The 18,986-nt window shown below is 43.6% G+C and overlaps 2 protein-coding genes across 3 annotated transcripts in view; both read right to left on the bottom strand.

Annotated features, from left to right (window-relative positions):
- arhgef3l (Rho guanine nucleotide exchange factor (GEF) 3, like) overlaps positions 1-3,521 on the bottom strand; it is a 5,560-nt gene extending 2,039 nt beyond the window's left edge. Inside the window, 10 exon segments of the mRNA XM_084553606.1 lie at positions 5-175; positions 375-451; positions 809-905; positions 996-1,058; positions 1,410-1,568; positions 1,666-1,773; positions 1,892-1,945; positions 2,536-2,586; positions 2,700-2,745; positions 3,149-3,521. Coding sequence (XP_084409732.1) covers positions 5-175; positions 375-451; positions 809-905; positions 996-1,058; positions 1,410-1,568; positions 1,666-1,773; positions 1,892-1,945; positions 2,536-2,586; positions 2,700-2,745; positions 3,149-3,186 — 864 coding nt within the window. The 5' untranslated portion in view covers positions 3,187-3,521.
- Positions 3,522-4,847: 1,326 nt separating this feature from the next.
- On the bottom strand, positions 4,848-18,219 carry uba1 (ubiquitin-like modifier activating enzyme 1). Of its 2 annotated transcripts, none has more exons than XM_084553733.1 (26): positions 18,028-18,219; positions 14,704-14,820; positions 14,566-14,624; positions 14,292-14,460; positions 12,559-12,693; positions 12,361-12,467; positions 12,171-12,261; positions 11,916-12,048; positions 11,736-11,833; positions 11,398-11,544; positions 10,929-11,105; positions 10,596-10,703; positions 10,409-10,489; positions 9,852-10,004; positions 8,846-9,011; positions 8,540-8,736; positions 8,369-8,433; positions 7,907-8,102; positions 7,413-7,487; positions 7,128-7,317; positions 6,855-6,940; positions 6,125-6,217; positions 5,789-5,980; positions 5,320-5,421; positions 5,111-5,211; positions 4,848-5,011 (listed from the first exon to the last, which is right to left on the bottom strand). In XM_084553733.1, the coding sequence occupies exons 2-26, from the start codon at positions 14,818-14,820 to the stop codon at positions 4,876-4,878; spliced, it is 3,174 nt and encodes a 1,057-aa protein (XP_084409859.1). In that variant the 5' UTR covers positions 18,028-18,219; the 3' UTR covers positions 4,848-4,875. The 2 variants fall into 2 exon arrangements, with proteins under 2 accessions (XP_084409859.1, XP_084409858.1); XM_084553732.1 differs by lacking the exon at positions 18,028-18,219 and adding an exon at positions 16,318-16,714.
- Positions 18,220-18,986: the final 767 nt, after the last annotated feature.

Raw genomic sequence — 18,986 nt, 5'->3', positions numbered from 1 at the left:
AAACGTCTCCGGGTAGATCCAGGAAGTTCCACAAGTCCAGCTTTCTGCTGAACGAAGACTCCTGGCACAGGCGCAGGAAGTGCTCCACTCTTTTCTCTTGCTTCTTCTGGTCCAGCAAGGCCTTGGCCCCCACCTGGTTACAGCAGTACGTGATGTAGGAGTCCAGGCAAGGGAACTGCAAAGACGGGGAGGAGCGGTGAGCCAAGAAATGAAATGCGCACGCGCGCGCTGAACTCTGCGACCCGGGTTAAGACACGAACACAACAGGATAGCTACAGGAACTGGAGAGAGTGAAGGTGGGTTGTGCCCTTTTCTCTTCGTCTCTCTCACTCACTCTCTCTTTCTCAGTGCTCGGTTTCTGTGGAGATACTCACCCAGTTCATGAGAGTTGGCCCCACCTCTCCAACTGTCTTCTCTGAGCCTCGCAGCCGCTCGAGACGTTCCAGAAGATCTGGTGTGAAGAAATGACACCGTGTTCAGATGTTTGCTCAAGTTTTACCAGTATTACAGCTCATATACGGCACAAAAACAACCTCTCATGACAAAAAAAAAAAAAAGACAATCATGAACTGTTCACAGCTTCCTTGTTTGGCTTTTGGTGGTGGTCATGTTCACAAATGGCCTACATTAAAGTATTTATTGACACAGTTGTCCATTTTAACTTGAAATTACTTGGTGAAATGATAATAAGTTTCCACTGACCTAATTATCATTCTTATTTAGTGCCTATGCGTGATCAGGAAATGTGGAGGTGTGTTGCGTGGAGACTGAGATAATAGATACAAAAAAAAAAAAAGAGATCATGCACCTTCATGGAGAGGGATGAGAGAGTCCAGGGTGCCGAAGATCTGTCCGAGCTCGCTCTCCGTCATTATGTCCAACTTCAGCATGGGCTCATAGTACACCTGACAGCAGACCGGGACACAGAAGAGGGTAAAATGTAGCCGTCTCTGCAACTGTTATACTCTAGTTAGAGGTCTCTGGTTAACATGTACCTTCTTGACCAAACTGAGGTCGTCGATAAGTTGCCTCTCGCCCTGAGTCAGCTCATAGATCACCTGCGGAGGAGAGGACCGATATTAACTTCGACATGGTCAAGAAAAACTCTGTCAAACACGCAGGTTGCATAATATTTAAAGTACACAGGCAGAGAGCAAGAGCTTTCACAGCTGATTGTTCAATAAAGGAAGTTTAGACTCAGTGCCAGCTCACATCCTCTTTCATAATACCCATGTAGAGCAGCTTCAGAGAAACGAAGAGCAGGCACCAGTCACCCCGCCCACACTCAAACCACAGTCCCACATATTGGTCCACAACCCCCCCCCAATAAAAGACACTAATATATTAATAACAACTGCAGAATTTAGTTGGTTTCTGCAGCTGGCCCAAAAGCCCACTGTCCCTCACACCTCTTGGCGTTTGATTTCCTTAGCGGTGAGGTCGTGGCTTTCCACCGTGTCGCTCCAGCACTGGCTGTTACGCCGACGTGGAAACGACGAGGCCTTTGATCGAGGGCGCAGGGCAGCCGGGGGCAAAGGTCGAGCCTCCGTGCGAAAACTAATGGACCGCTGTGAAAACAGGAGCGGAGCGGTTGGCGTGTGCTGTGTGCAAAAAGTCATTAGTGGTTTATTTTGTGCGACAAAAGATGTGGGTGTGCATTGTTACCGAAATAGACTGCCCAATGCGTTTCAGAGCAGGTGTCTTCACAGGGGTTATGACACCTGTTAGGCTGTTGGACTTTGTCACCGGTTTGACCCGTTTATTGCTGGGCTCCTGAAATGAAGTTAACAAGTGAGAATAAGTGAGAATCCACTTTTGGAAGCTCACCTGTGTGGAGAACTTTTAAACGGCGTGAACGCACTGCATCTGCAAAAGAGCAGAAGCGCCTCACCTCCGAATCCTTCAGGTGGTCCGACATCTCCCCCTCCTCCTCCGTCTCGTCATCCTGCCAGACAGAAAGGGTTAAAAGTGAACCCGAGGCAGACACGAGAGAGTTCAGGAAAGTGGAAAAAGAGTAATGTTGAGAGGGGTGAGATGTTGCATGGTGCAGATCTCTCATTTCCTGTGCGAGTCTTTCAAAGAGGAAGAAGCTTGAAGCTATGGCTCTGTAGTAAAATACAAGATGACTGCCTGTTTTTGCCACAGTAACCACATCAGCTGAACATTCGCTGCAGGAACAGTGAAAAAAAAAAAAAAGAAAGAAACGCACTCAAACGCCATCAGTAGAAGTGTGTCTCTGCAAGAGAACGTGGGATAAAGATGGAGGCGAAACAGGACAACTCTGAAACGTGGAGAAGCCACAGAAGTGGGACTTGCATGAACTGTGATACGAAGCAGATCTGAAGGCTTTTGAAATCAGAGCGCCTCTGAGGCTGCACAGCTGTACATAGTGTTCATGTCTCTCAGGCAGCTCTGCACTCAGCATTGTGGTCACAAAGGTAAGGTTGACTAACTTCCGCCAGTTACAGAGAAACACTGTGACAGACATTAACATAAAAAAAGAAGCAGCACTGCTGTATCTCAGCTATTACTCACCTCTATGATTCTGATCACAGGCTCAGGAGCGGGGTCTTGTTTTCTCTTCTTCTGAAAGCAGAAATTTATAAGAAGATGAGTTTGTTTTTTTTTTATTTGGGGTGGGGGAGGGTTGAGAACAGTGGCCAGGTAGTTTTTACACAGATAAAGTAGATGGAGCTTACCCCAGCATGGTCCCACTGAACAGGGAGTGTGTCCCCTGGCAAAGACCTAAAAAGCACAAAGTTCATATGAAGATTTATGTTGTTTTATTTGAGGCAAATCTACAAGATCACCTCAAGTACTTGAACAGGATGCTTGCCGAGGGCCAAACAGACTGCCTAGTCAGTTTTGATCGTGCCTCTAGTTACACTAAAGCACAGTATGAGTAGAAAAGTAAAGATTTTTTTATTACATTCAGGCACGTTTGACTGCTACTGCCGAGCATAGCGGAGGGTTAAGTTGTCACTATGGTGCCACAATGTGAGCAAACATCAAATGTCACTGATGCCACAGACTCATTAAAGTATATTTAGATAGTGGATTTTGTTCCTAGTCAGTTCTCCAGCACAAATATACAACATGAAGCACCCAAATGTAGAAAACACAACGACGTGAGTAAAAGAGATCATACCAGGAAGTCCTCGTTTCACCGGTCTCCTCCACTTCCATGTCGTATGTCTCTTCAACGCATCGTCAGAGAAACTCCACACATTCTCAAAGTGAGAAATAATCCAGATAAATGGCCGGCTTTCACTCCGTTTCAGCGGCGCACAGCGAGAGGTTTGCGCCGAGCTTCTGCGAGTTCAGTGCAGTCCTTCCTCCTCACTTTCTTCCTCATCTCAGAGCAGACCACATCCTTTAGAGTTGCACATACACATGTATCCGCTCTTCTCTGGGAGGAGTGCTCAGAAACCTGACGTGAAACTTATCAACGAAACCTGTCGACTGGATCGTCGAATTTTAACGCCGCCAGTTTACACAACGAGCTACCTGACCGTGCACACTTATCTGCTGTGAAACACACACACACGTACGCACACACACGGGGGGGAAGTGAGACAAAAACGTGCTACTACAGAGAACGGTTCATGAAAAGCCTTTCGACTGCATGTAGGTTCAGAAGTAAATGAAGCAGAGGCAGATTCAGATCATTTCTTCCATTCTCTGCATTAAAAACATAAATCTGATTAGGGTTTTTCCATTTGAAGCTCACAGCTCGGTGTATAGCTGATTCAGGCCGAGCTTCCCGGATGTGCACTGCAGTGAAACTTCTGATCAGCTCAAAGAGCAGACGGAAGGAAAAAAAAAAATTGACACATTTACAATTAAGCGTTTAACCAGAAGAGACTCATATTAGTCAGGCCACTGAACACATTTTCACCAGAATTTTTTTGAAAAAAAAATGACGCAACCAAAGACATATTTTTACATGTTTATTCACTATCACACTAAGTGCTCCCATTTCAAGATACATCTCATTGCCTTGCTCTTACACAGTTATGTCATTTGGAGTTAACAAAGTATAAAGACAGTTTATAATCTACCAGGTGTGTGTGTCAAAACTTTGTCCGACTAATGCGCCCCCCCGCCCTCCTCCCCTCCCCAAAAATAAAATAGAAAATAAATCACATGAAATAGAAAGAAAACCAATGTCATGCGCAAGAGCCCCTCCCAAAGCCAATGAGTGCTGTGATGAGGTTGAGGGAATACTTATATTTTTCAGTCTGGAGAGGTTGCCGTCTTGGGTTTATATTTTATATTTTATTTATTTATTTATTTTTTCCTGGGCTTGCTTTTTTTGTTGTTATTTAATGAGGTGCATCTTTGAAGAAAAAAAGAAGAAAAAAGAAACAGTAATGTGGGACCAGGTCTACGAGACAGGGGTTGGAACAGGGAAGAGAGCAAGTAGAGTGGAGGGTGGACAGTGGGATGGATTTAAAAGATGCCTCATATACAGCTGAAGGCTAGAAAGACTCTGACCGTGTGTCAGAGGACAATAGTTGGGCTAAGGAGTACCAAGAGATCACTAAGGCTTGTTTAATAAGAGTGAGGAACAGAGGTTTTCTGCTGCTGAGGAACATCAGGATGTCCAGTATACATGCTCCCTTCCTCCAGTGACACCCCTGCTGATCCCTAACAACATACAGGTATCCTTAAGTCAGCTTACTGGGGCTATGTACACTCAGGCACAGGTTTACGCAAACCGCAGGCCTAAAAAATATGATTGATCCAATAGAGCTGACTTGGATCAACCCCACCCACCCACAAACCCCCGTCTTAACCCTCCCCCAACTTAGAACACCCTCCGTCTCCCCCCTCCCCCCCTCCCCTTACAACTGGTAGGCTCTAGGGCAGAGCTCAGCGAATGGTGTATCGGACATAGGGCACTTCCACGTCTTCATCAGAAAGGTCGTTACAGCATAGCTCAAACACCAGGGCTTTCACATGTTTGCCCAGCTTCTTTTTGGACACCTTAGTCACAATCTCCGTCATCCTGGAAGACAAAGAAGAGAAATGCGACTGAGCCAGTGAATAAAACAAACGCTAAAGCGTGCCACAGGCAGCTGAAGGATGTATGGAACAAAGTACTCACGGTAGGTCCAGCCTCTCTTTAAGTTTGGCAGCAGGCATGAAAAACGAATAGAGCATGGACACTCCCTGAGAAAGCATGGTGATCTCCAACTTATGCTCATTCTGCCAAAGAACGAAAGAAAAAAAGGCCATGGTTAATTATGTCTGAGAAACAAGAGCGTTGGGGAGGTGAAAAAAAAAAGAAAAAAAAAAAGGAGAACCTCAACTCACTTTAAAATAGTCCAGGAACTGTCGGAGTGTCATCTCTTCCCCACTGGGCTGCAGCCCTGTGACCTCAAAGCGATCCCACAGCGACCAGTCAATGTCATAGTACTGCAAACACAACAGTAAAGATTTTAGGCAACTGATAATGTCAGAGATATATAACACCTGTGCTAAATGTATAACAGCTGGGTATAGAGATTATAAGATAGATAAATAGATAGATAACACCTTCTTGTATTTCTCCTCAGCACACACTGATAGCATCAGTGTGAGAAGGTGAGTTGAACTCACTTACACCCAGGCAGACGACGTGCATCTGCCTGGTGTATCAGTATTAGCATGGCTGGATCATCATTGGAGTTACACAAAGTGCTGGGATACTATCCGAGCATTTTCCTACATCAGAGTCACACTGCACATGATTCACATATCAAAACCAACGGTGACACACTCACACACACACTCACAGGCCTACCTTGTGTTTCGGAGCAGCAATGGGCTCGGAGAAGGCAAAGAAAGGCAGTGCCAGGTTCATGAAGCCATTTTTGAACGACTCCAGCTTCTTGTGTCCTTGGACAATCTTGATGAGCTCCAAGCACACCAGGCCCACCACTGCGGCCGTGGTGGTGGCGATGGCAGGAATGATCTTGCCAGCTATCAGTTTGCTCTATAGATTGGACGGTGATGAATGGCAACATAAAGAAGAAACAAAATGAGACTTAAAGCAGAGTGGATGCTATTAATGCAAATTTTGACATAATAACCAGCAGGTACACTTCAGTATTCCAGCTCTAAAACAGGCATGTCCCACCTTATGTCTGTCTGCAGGGGGAATGTCATAGTTCTCCGCTCTCAGGTTGGAGGCTGCCACAATGAAGTCCATGTGGAAGTTGGTGTCATCGTCCTGTTGAAACATGGACCGCAATTATCACTTAAACCACCCAGTAGTGTGAGGTTACAATAGGTGTTAGCGTTGAAGTGAGTGATAAGGAAGTACAGTTGCGTCAGCTGTATGCAGAGGAAGTTTTGCTCTTCATCGGCTGAAACCTCCAGACCTCTCATAATGAAACCCTGATTGAGTGTAAACAGATTCTGAAAGGAACAGAGTCTGACCACACCAAGATTACTGGCACGGTAAATGTAAGTGTATTCAAGCCCAACTGTTTGGTTTGGTATAAGATTTGTTTTGTTTGCTCCGTAATTAATAATTCAACATTTTTATATCTATTCCTTTAACAGAAATTATGGCATTCAAGTTTAAGGAGCAGCAGTTTGGCATTTTATTTAATTGTGGATAATAACTTACTGACTGTATGCCAGGATTTGTGACCTTCACTAGTGTGTAACAACAACAATTGTGGCAATTGAAGCATTTTTTTTCCTCCCATTTATCAAAAAATAAATGACAAATTTTACTCAAACCATAAAATCTATGATTGAGAATATATTGAACTGTTATTTTTTTCTACTGCAACACAAGACCCAAAAGCAGACTTGGGTAATTCCAGACAAATTGACATTAAGTATGAGAGATGGCGTACCTTTTCAAAGTCTATAGAACTGAGTTTGAACTGGAAAGACTCGACGGAAGGCAACTGGCTCTTCAGCTCCTCCAGTCTGGAGTCATCTGTAAAACAACAGATCAGTGCTTACATTACTCTCAAAGCATCCACAATGACACATCCTAAGACATGGCTTCGGAGTTTCAGTTATCGCCATCCATAAATCATTAACGCGAGACAAAATAACATCTCAATCAAACGGACAGACAGCTAATGTTGTCCTGCAAATGCACAGAGAACTGCGAGTCTTACCAACAGAGGAATTGCTATTTTGCAGCTCCTGGTCAGAGACGTGGATTTTAACTCCTGAACGAGGGGTAAAGGGCGGCACCTTGATCTCCTGCAAGATCTTAACCACCGCTGCACGGTCAGTGCTGCTTGGCAGGCCGTACGTCTGAGCAAACAGGTTGGCTCCTGCCATTATGTAGTCCATGTGCAGCTCCTGAAAACGCAATCCAGCATTGCCATGAGATCAGATGTGCTAGATGAGAACAGACGATGCTTTAAGTAGGTGCGCTTATAATAAATTACACTTACGTTGCTAGTGCTGAATTCTAAGGGGTGAGGACATCTTTTCGGGCCAGACCAGAAGGGGGCACCAGAGCTGGTGAGCTGGAAAGGATGAACATTTAATATTTTAGAAGCAATAAAATCACAAAACAAAATAATTATTATGCTTAGCAACAAACAACACAACAAAAAAGTTCTCTTTGCTCAATGCACAAACATAAATGACAGGATGGAAGGTGAGAAGTGAAAGACATTGTGGTTCATGGTCGTTACTTGACTCAAAGCCACCAGATATTCCATGACTCATACATTCGCAGTTATTCAATAAATTAAGCTCAGAGTCGATCAAAAGATAACGTAGCATTAACGTAGCATAGCCTGTAGTATTTTAAATGGTATGAATTCAGTTTAATTCTTTGAGAAATTAGGTCATTTAAAAATCCATCTGAAAACCTCAAACCAGACGCCAAGTCTTACTAGACCACTGTTAATAGTCATTGTGCAAGCACTTCAATGCGTACCTGATCTGGAGGGAAGTTGTGCAGTAGCTGGCGGATGTTGTTGCTGTACTGGCACTGCCAGTGGTTGCGAGCCCATGCTACGCAGTCAGCCCAGCTGTGAGGGCAATCTGTGACGAGACTCTTATGAACAGCCTCCAGCACCTCCACAGGCTGAGCTCCTGGAAGCTTCAGAGTACGCTCCATGAATTTAGGATCTCTGCAAGAACAGCGACCACGAACTGGTTACAACAGTGTGAAGATCCATCACTTAACAGGTGCAGCTTAAGAACTCATGTTAAGCAGGAGTTAAACAGAATATTAAGAACCACAAATGTAACAACAGTGCTGATAAATGTACAGTTTGATGCAGGTACTGAAGAGATCAACAGTTTCCACAAATGCAGTAAAAAATTGTCATGATGAAAATACCACACCACACCTGTACAGTAATTACACATGGCTCACATTGGAAAGGCAACTTACGTGAGGTACTGCATGGCATTCTCTGCTGGCTGTTTGAATAGTCCCTCAAACTCATCACGGGCCCACTGAACAGGGGAAGATATTAATCGATCAATAACTAACTTAATTCACTAAATCAGAGGTGTGCTTGTTCAAAATGTGTGGACTATCGTCTAGTGTGCATCTACTGACCTGCAGTGTGTGTTCAATGGCATTTGGGAAGTTCTTGAGGGTACAGATGGGGATGGACTTCTCAGGTGGGTCTTGACTGGAGCTGTATGATTCTGTGAGGAAGGGGATCACGACCTGGACGTTGCCTTTGGTACCCAAAGTACCGGACTCCAGTAAGGGCTTGCGGTAATACACACACCTCCGATCCATGTACATACCTGAATAAATATTAGGAATATAAGCAGAAGACAAACATCAGCAATCTAAATCTGACTTATTACCAAGCTAAAACTCACAAATGAGTTCACTTATATTCCACTGCCTTACGTGCGTCAACGTTGTCAAGCGCGTTAGCAACTCCATCAAGGCTTTCAAAGAAGTCGTCATCGTACACCCTCTCTGTGTCTGGGCCGACTCTGTTCTGGTGGCCTGTGATCCTGATTGAGGGGTTCATCTGCTTGACTGCAGCAGCGGCTGTGTCACTCTTCATTTTCTGTTACCACACATAGAAATGATATGAAAAGTCAAATACAAACACCAGAATCACAAATGTGAGCAGTGGTCAAAGTTGTCAAGTGACTACTTTTTTTGTGGAAAGAAATATTGCATAATGTGTGAAGAGTAACAGTTTTCTGGTAACAGTCTTAACAGCACAGCCAAACAGTACTTTGAATGGCGCCTGCTTTTCATTCATTATCTCAGCAAATACACAACACTCAACTAGGGCTGCAGCTATCGATTATTTTTGTAATCGATTAATCTAGCACTTTATCGATCGATTAATCGGATTTTTTTTTTTTACGTTTTTAAACAACCAAAACAAATAATGCATAACAAAAATTATGTGGCTGTAAAATGATCAAGCATTTGCCTTTTATTTCTCAAAAACACAGAACTCCAACTCCAACATTTGGCTCCAAAACTAAGCCCATTTATTGCAATTTAATACATAATTTCTGGGGTGAGCCTATTTGCTATGATAACCTAGCAACCTGTGTGTTTGTGAACACATCCTGTGCGTGAGGAACAGCACAGCACGTCGACAGCTACTACAAGCTGGTCTCGACATACAAATACACTTAGAATTTAGCTGAACAGAACTTTTAAAGAAACATTTTAAACAAAAAAGTTGCCCATCTACCCACATGTTATAAAGTGCTAAACATAATGACTTAGTGCGCCCTTGTAAGTGCACTTAGAAGCCGTTATAATCAACAGGAAATCCATATTCAGCACTACTTGGACATATTACATTCAATCAATAAAAGCCCAAATTACCTCTTTACATCCCATCTACCAACAGACGGGAATGAGCATAGGATAGAATACTAACCGTGACGTCCGATGGTCTGAAGAGGAACTGTCTGTTGAGATTGGATTTCTCTATGGTGTCCATGTCGGTCACAATGACCTCGCCCTCCCCGCCACCCAGTCCAATCATGGCAAAGTTTTTCAGCAGCTCACAGCCGATGGCACCGGCCCCAACCTGGAGTGATAAAAATTCAGTCAGTGCATAATTGCCCCCGTCCTGATATGTGCCGGTGTTAATATCCAGATTAAGTGCAATTTTAGGAAGTCAAGAAATTTTATAAAACAGCTCAAAGCTGTAGATTCCAGCTAACATAATTATACTAGTGTGCATTTTTGGCATTAGGACTGTGGGACTGGCAGAAATTAATGAGAGATGTCAACCCTGGAGCAGAGAAATACAATTTAATTTTTGGCAACACACACACCACCTTTTAAAACGTGATCCATTCGTTGCCGTGATCATTTAAGTCTTTTCATCTGAAATTTGACCGAAAACTATACATGACCAGATTTCCTAAAAACCTCCCTCAGCAACAGGACACCAGAAGGTGTTTGCAACGTTTCACTTGGCTGACTCACCAGGAAGTAGCGCTGCTTGGCAAGCATGTCCTGCAGTTTGGTGCCAAACACTGCAATCTGCCCATCATACCGACTGTTTCTCTGGGAGGAAAACATGGGAGAGAAAACAGGTTTAACACCATAGTTTGTCACCATCGTGTGCATCTGCTTTTAGTACGAGCAAGCTTGATCTGCTCTGGACACTTACAGGGGCGCATTCTTCCTCTGTGAGCATGACTCCTTCCTCTTCAGCCAGGCATTCCAGGGCATCAAAGTACAGCCACTGCATTATAGGCATAAATTTTCCTGTGCACGCCTGAGAGAACAAGTAAAACAAGGAATAATTTGTGAATACAGAGCAGGTTAAGGGATTACATGTCTAAACATGTGTAATCACTACTAATGTGTACTACTACTCCACCCAAACACACAGCTCATCTATTTCCTGAACTCAGCTGACCAAAAATTATATTTTAAAACGCATAACTACAGTAGATACTATAAAACTGAGCTAAGAACTTGCACACAGCTTCCCACTGACCTTCATCACTTCCTGTGCAGCCAGGCCCCCGATGAAGGCATTGACAGGGGCCAGATCTCCAGCAGCAACGTATGACACCTTTTTGATAAGAGCGTCATCCAGCTGCTCCACTTTGGCTGATCCCGTCTGGGCAGAGTTCACCTCCTTGGCCAAAGTCAATAGCTCCTCACTGTCAGCCTGGAAGATACAAAGGTCAATTTTATTTTTTTGCCAGTACTGCATATATATATTCTGCCATGCCGTGTTGCACAACTATACATGTGTAGTTCTGTGGTGATATAAGGTCCTACATTTACTGTTTTTTTTTTTTTTGTGGAGATCCACACTGAAAAGGGTGTCCTTATTTAAACAAAATGTCTAAATAACAGGCATAGTGAAATTAAGAGAACTGGCATCAAAACATAATACAGTAATTATAAGAGCAGATGTCCCCAGTAACAGATTATCCCCACAACAATGAGTGTTATACCTGACTCCAAGGTACAGGAAGGGCGTTGTGTTTCTTCTGGAAGGCATGGATGGCCTGGAAGCCTACGTGCAGCTGTCCAGGACGGTCAAACTTAGCAAAGTCTGTTAGTATGAACTCTGGTTCAACCATGGAGGAGGAGAGGGATTTCTGAAAAGGAAAATTGGGCTCATCATTTAAGTTTTACACCAGTAGCCACAACTGCAGTAGCAAAAGTGGGGAGAAATAATGTCTAAAAGCAAAAAAGGGGGCGACGCGCCAAAGGTCTACCAATAAAACAACAAAAAGTGTAATTTCTACAAATGTACTTCAATGTCACCATGAAAAAGGCAGTCACTTACAAAAGTTATCTTCTTGGGCATCTTAACCTGAGAGACGATTCCTCCTCTTACATAATCAGTGAAGCCGGTCGTGTCACAGATGCTGAAGGTGTATGGACCTGGAAAGAGAAAACAATACATTTGTTTTTCCTTCTAATGACCTTTATAAGTTAACAAAGAAAGATAAAAAACGGCTTTTACCTAGGACTTTGATTTCCACTGGCTGACAGCCATTCAGCTCCGTCATACCCTGAACCTCTGTGAAGGTGACATAGTCTCCACTCTCAAAGCCATGACGAGCCTCATCCAGACATGTCACAACCCCTGTAGTATCCTGAGGAAACCAAGAATTGGCAACTTCTGTCAAGCTCAAAGCTGTCTCCAAGTTTGATTTCTTTTTTTTTTTTCTTCATAAAAGTGAAATGAAAATATTTAGGGACAGACGAAAGCACCCACCTTGGTGATCATGGAAATCATGGCACTCAGCGGCTGCTCTCCATTGGTGTCGTACACTACCATCTCTTCTCCGAAGTCACAGAAAAGCTGGCTGCAAAACATAATGCACATAAACCTTAGAGGCTGACCCAAAACAAAAAACAAACAAAACAAAAAAAACACACGGGCAACAATAAACTCAGGATCTTACCCAAATAGTCCACGTGTGTCAGCAACAATCAGCTTGATTCCTTTGTTGTGGCAGAAATCCCCCACGCGCTGCTGCTCGTCCAGAGCAGAGTTGGTCAGCACTACGACCTTTGTATCCAAAGAGACAAATTTAAACATCAACACTACTTCCTCTCCCAAATTCTGAAACGACCAAGGAAGCGGCTTCAACTCCAGTTACCTGGAACTTGGTCACATAGTCTTCAGTGAGTGTTCCGGTGTAGGCAGTTACAGGGACGTAGTTGTTGAGCTCAGCCAAACGGTGCTGACTCACTTCTGCCCTGTTCTTCCCCAGGTCCTCCTCCCGAAGGTAAAACTGACCACACAAAAAGACAGAAGATGTCATGCAAGAACAGCTACAGAGTCAATTAAGCAGTCACTTAAGAAAGGAGAGGAATGATAATGTCCTTTCAAACTACTTCTACCCATACAAAGGTTTCAGGTTATGAAATAATTTTATGTCCCCTTTTAGATGGCCATCACAGCCATCGTCTAATAAATAAGAGACGGACACAAATTAAGCATTTATTTATAGTCCGTCCAAGCTGCGTGCTGAATGGCCAGATACAGTTTTTACAAACAAACCAAGTCCCTACAAGATGAAGCCATAAATCAAGCTCGAACGCAGAAGGTCAGCTGGCACTTTACACTGGTGTATATTTGTGCTCCGTAGCAGCTCAAATAAATCAAAGACATAACTCATGATGTGCATTATGAGGGTTGCTGCAGTATGCTGCGACATTTCAAGACAGGGAAACTTGTACAGAAATACTACCAGGTGACTCCTGTGGGTCAGTGCTATTTAAACTATCTGACAAACTTAACAGTTAACATTTCTAGACAGACCAATCACCATCAAATCATTTCTCACATTCTGACAACTGTGCTAAAAATGATGGATCTGTAAACAAGGTCTGTGCTAAACTAATGCACTCCAAGCACAAATACAATCAAACCAGAGATCCGGAGAGAGATACCGCTCTTTTTGAATGCATTCGTTTTTTGTTTTACACATTTTATTCTTATCAGTATACGTAACTTGGGCATTATGCACTTGTCATGCCTTAAAGCAAATGAACAACTAGCTGTACTAACATTAGAATGAGCAACTGGAGGCGACAGATATTTGGCTTGCTCACAACTGTGCTGCAAAACACAGCTGTTCAGGTCCATACAATTTTTGAAAAGCTTTGTGTTAAAACATTAGCGTTAAAGACATAACAAATCAGGAAATTGGAAACGTCTTTTCAAAATGGGCACAGACAGAGACTGAGATTAAATGTTTTTTGGCATTAAAATTAAACTTCCTGTAAAAGAAGCATGACTTGTCTGACAGAAATACATGCAGGCCATTTTAATTCACTTTGTGTGATAGAGTGTACTGGGGCATGTGTCCGATGCTGAAATAGAAATGTCTCAAAGCACAAGGTTAAGCTACAACTGGATGAGCACAGACACAGCTGACACACATCTCTAATCACAAGCATACACTTGCACAAGAGCCCCAAAAGAATTCTTTCATAAGCCTCCTGAATTAATACCTGCAAAATCTATTCATATATTTTTCTGTGTGGCCTTAAATAGATACATCAGAATTCAAGGTCTCCAGCTGATGGACAATCTGCCCCACTGTAATGATATCCTAAAATGGGCTTTGGCGGTGCTATGATTATGACCCAGCAAGAGGCCACCCACTGATAAATCTGGGTCAGGCGATGGTGAGCAAGGGTGGGGGTGCATTACTCTTTCTAGGTGGCAGCAATACAGCGCTAGCCATGACTCATAAAAGATAAAGAGTGCGTTTTGGGATCAGGCACAAAGGCAACAACAGAGGGATTCTCAATAAAGTACAATGAGTGAAACAAATTACTACACTCGTGTAAATTGGAAATATCCGTGCATGCTTCCACACACCTGAGAAGAGAGGTCTCTCCATTCTGCAACTCCTTGGTCGTGCACAGTGACACTCCTAACTCCACCCAGGATGACGTTCTTGGCAACCTCTACTCCAAGACCTCTCATACCAGAGATTAGGACATTGGAGTTTTGCATGCGCTTCATAGCGTCATGGCCCAAAACGTAACTGGAGAGGGAAAGGGAAAGAAACATTAGCATGCACTTCTGGATAATGGCACCAATGACTAGTAAAATAGTAGAAGTTTGTAAATTCTCCAGAGAGGAAACTCACAGTTGTCTGGAGTACAGGCCTTCATCGATCTCAGCATCATTGCCATTCTTAGCCATGCCCTGGGGAGAGAGCAGGATGTGCGTTAAGTTTCCGTTATGAGTTCCAGCCACAGTAAACGATGGCCGTGCTCGCACTTACGTTGGCAGGTGTGTGGGACAGATCAGTTCTGACAGAGTTAGAGGAGGAGCAGTGGGATCCCGTCTTCGTCTCTGTTCCTGACAAGCGACGCTTCTTGGACAGCGGCGAGCTGGACATCTGTACACCAAACGTCGTTGAAAATTAATTTACAGGTGACTCATGGCAGAATGGGAAGCTGATTAATTGTCACTTTAATGACCTATATTAATTTCCTACAATAGATAAGGTTTAAAATAATAATAAATATGTCATTTTAGGAATTACGTAATCTCTAAGAGATTGTATTTCATTGATTTTTTTTACAAGACAATAGCTTGAATTTCATATAAGCAGAAACAGGGTTTAAAAATCGTTGCTAAGGTTCCATGATGAGTATCCAAGTGAAAGGCTACCCAATCCTCTTCACATTGAAGAGAGGATTTTTAGTCTAGAGAGCAGCTGGCCTGGCTGAAGGCCAAACACAAATCTGCTAGAAAACCAACTGAGCCTGGGAAGAGACATGAATAGCAGCATTATCAGTTCTTTTCATTCTCGGAGACAAAGCAGAGTTGTTTATGTACTTCTATTGTTTATTATACCAGTATTTAAGGATGGGCAACATCGTTATAAGAAAAGAAAAAAAAAAAAGAGCTGAATCATTAAAAGTTCACTGCGGTAAAGTGAGCAATGCCTCGCTGGCTAGCAGGTGTAGAGACAAGGACGAAACTGTGCTGCTGTAAATACACTCTACTGGAAGATATAAAAAAAAAAAGGACGCGTTGATTGGCGATCTTACGAAATAACATCCAAATCTCTTGCCATTAACGCAATAATCCGGACAGATTTAGCCAATCGGGAAGTTAAAAAGGCCGCAGTGTCTCGAACACATTCCCAGCACACGGCTAACATTTGTCAGACACAATTTCCGCATCAGCTGCAACCAACTTACCAGCGTCCCCGGGAATCGCACCCTAACACTTGACAAACCCTCCTGAAACTTCGAATAATAAAACGAAATCGGGGCAAATATTTAGCATAAGCAACAACTTGTGAGTAGAAATTCACATCTAACGGTAACTCGACTGGTCGGATTCGTCAAAAGCGAAAACGAAGGCATCCGGAATGATACAGCAAAGGCGCCCGGTTGTTACTGTACTTTGCAAAACCTAATCGAAAACGCTAGCTTGCTAGCAAAACCATTTAAAGCTCCCAGCGTGAGAGAATTGTACATCAGTCGCCTGTCAACAGCACCAACAGGAAACCGATTATGTGGGTTCCGTGCCACTAATCAGTTAAGTGATTTGGCAAGTGGACAAAGTCGAAACATTAATAACTTAGTGGCAAGAAAACACCAGCCTGCCAGCCTATCCACTAGCGGCTCGGCCTAGGCCCGCATTACCCCCAGTGCGGAACACAACTTTACAAGCTAGCTACCGCGGCTATGTTGCAACCTGCTCGCAAAACAGAGCAACGGGTTTATCTGACAGCCAACTACCACGGCTCCTTCGTCGATGTAGTTCAATATCTAAGCACCCAACAAGAAACATGACCTAACTTTATCGCCCGACGCGAGCTTTTATCGCGAATGAAAGACAAGCCACTACACTCGTGCTCCATTGATTTCTCCTTTCTTACCAATAATCCTTCTCAGTCCCTTCCCAGTGCGAACCCGCTCCTCTCCCGCAGTATGTAGATGTCAGTAGTAAGGACGATTGTAAATTAGACGATTTTTACTGGGGGGGAAAAAAAAGACGCGATGCTGGATTAGGCTGGTCCGCGCTATATTGTCGAGTCACTATGTCGTTGTGCTGCGAGTCGCTCCTATGTAATTGCGTTGCTGGCTTTGCGACTGCAGACGGGAACAAAACCAAAATGGCAGATAGGGAGAAAGGGGCGGAGGAGCTGTGACGCATGGGCTGAAATATTCAACAGGAAAGGGTGGCTGAGAGCACGCTGCTCAGCCAGGCCTCCTGCCCATTGGCTGCCGAGCCGAAGCCAACGCGGATTCATCCCGCCCTCGCCACCAGAAGATGCATGCCATGTATATTACTGTACAATGAACTGCAAGACCTCCAGCGATACACCTAAGAAACCCCCCTGCAATTCTAAAAACATGGCGCAAGTCTGATATACATGCATGAAAGGAAACTTCCAGCTGAGGACTGCTTAGTGATTTTTTCTTCAAAGACAAGTTAAAGACTGATCTAGCGGTGCTGCACAACATCCTTCAGTATCAGCACCTTTGTTTCGGTGAGGTTAGCGAGAAGACGCTTCGCTGTGGAACTAGTATACACACACAAAGCTTGCACTTGAGGTGCCACAACTCATCACAAAGGGAAAGAGCACATATAAGGCTACAATCGAATTGGGTGCGTTTTCATTGAACCACCATTCGCTGTATTGGGACTGGAATATGCATCATTCATTTGCCTGAGTTCAACAATCACTGCTCAGGTGTGATAGTAATGAATGAGCCAGGTACAACACAAGGCTCGCTACTTGCTAGCTAAAGTGATGCTGAACGTCTGGGCCCTTAGTCACATTGAGGTTAAGAGTGAGCATTCCTCGCAGAGGAGTATTGGGGGAGGGGGTGCCTGGTAAATGACAAAGGCCCAGGAAAAGAGTGGGCCGCATATTCTCGGGTACACATGTCAAGGGGATACCCCCCTTTCCCATCTTCTTACAACAAAATGATAAAAAAAAAAAAAAAACACTATATCCACGGCTCTACGGAGATGAAACGAGTCAATATCTATAATGCTTAAATAACAGGCAGTCCAACTTGACAAGCTGAACAGAGAATGCCAATATTACGTTTCACTGTGATAAAACCGATAATCGTGTTATTGTAATGTCAAGCACAGACACAAAAAAAACATCTTGCGAGAAAAAGATATTGTCAGCAGGGTTTACGTTCCACGAAACAAGTTAGCTGGTTTGTAATCAGTATAGCCTCCATCTAATGTTTGCAGCAACTAGCTTCTCAGCTACCGTTAACGTTATTTATAACTGAATATTTCACATAGCACTGCCGTGCACATTAAAATGTGCAAATGCTAATTTAACGTTATCAGTTACGTGACACTGTCTCGTTAGCTACGGTTAGCCGAGAAGAGAGCCGAAAGGGTTCATTTAGCCGACGGCAACTAACGTTAACGACTACCAATAACGCAGATCAAAAGACTGCGTAGTTGTTAGCTTGTGTGCAGCTAGCTTTCGAGCTATCTAGCCACCCAGCGACTTTTTCCTTCTTGTGCCGCTATGTTAGCCAACTAGCTAACATTAGCCAACTAGCTGGGGCTAACATCACCAAGGCGAGAGCTTATACAAGTGTGCAGAACTTACCACATCCGATATTACTCGGCCTGATCTGTAGTATTAAAAATCGGCTTTTGTCTAAGCGAAAAACCCAACAAACAACGTGACAACTCAACACTACCGCTGATTGCTGACTGAAAAGTGTGTCAGTGTGGCGGGCTCTGTGTGAGTTTTTCCGCTGGACGGCTGCCTGCCCGGTTGTTCCCGAACCGTTTCCCCTCACTCTATTTCAGTTGAAAGCAAAGCAAAGCAGCAACATGTGCACGTTACGGGCGAAACCATCATTCCGGCACAAAGGGTTGACCGACAAACCAACCTGCTTGCTTTGCAATAAAATTCGCTTTTTAATTCGCTATTGCTATTCACAGACACGATCTGGAAGATATAATGCATTATATTGTACACTGGTCTGTGTTTTAATCGCACGTTAACAGTTTAAAGCCAATATTATTTTCCCACCCCTGTGCATTGCCAAGTATGGACTAATCCGAAGTTCACGCAGTGCCACACGGGACTTGTAGGCATAGCGTGATAATATCATAGCACGTCAGTTACAAGTAAATGGATATCCGTTGGTTCAGTTCAGCGCTAGCAGTGACAACGTAGCTGCGATTTCATAATCCAATGACGTTGATAGCAAAACGGGTTTTGAAGTGTTACGAACTCAGGTTCAGTTGAAATTAACCAACGAAATTAACCAACCAGCTCAGAATGTAGCTTTGTAACTTTTATTGAAAGACTTGCAAACAGAGCACAGTTTACATAGGGACAAAATAGTGGAGGTCTAGTCTTGTTCAGGAGAAAAGCACAGAACCTGGTATTACATACACCCAAAAGCAGAATGATATTCAGAAGGACAATTTCATATGACAAAAAGGAGCAAATAGACAGGACTAATTAACCAACAGTAGGCTACCAAATTAATGTGTTGACAAAGCTGCAGGAAATTAAAACAAACTTTCTGTGAGAGATTCTTGGAGAACTTT

Source organism: Chelon labrosus (genome assembly GCF_963514085.1).
Source record: "Chelon labrosus genome assembly, chromosome: 10".
In the NCBI taxonomy this organism is placed as follows: Eukaryota; Metazoa; Chordata; class Actinopteri; order Mugiliformes; family Mugilidae; genus Chelon; species Chelon labrosus.
Note: the sequence above shows the minus strand (reverse complement) of the source record. Positions and strands in the feature narration are given on the sequence as shown.

What these genes read in the sequence shown, in the direction of transcription:
- uba1 (XM_084553733.1), bottom strand. Translation starts at nt 14,820, where the DNA reads ATGTCCAGCTCGCCGCTGTCCAAGAAGCGTCGCTTGTCAGGAACAGAG. An exon ending in TGATTTCCATGATCACCAAG is followed by an intron (nt 12,049 to 12,170) that starts GTGGGTGCTTTC and finishes TGGTTTCCTCAG; the next exon opens with GATACTACAGGGGTTGTGAC. An exon ending in CCCCTGCAGACAGACATAAG is followed by an intron (nt 5,981 to 6,124) that starts GTGGGACATGCC and finishes TCCAATCTATAG; the next exon opens with AGCAAACTGATAGCTGGCAA.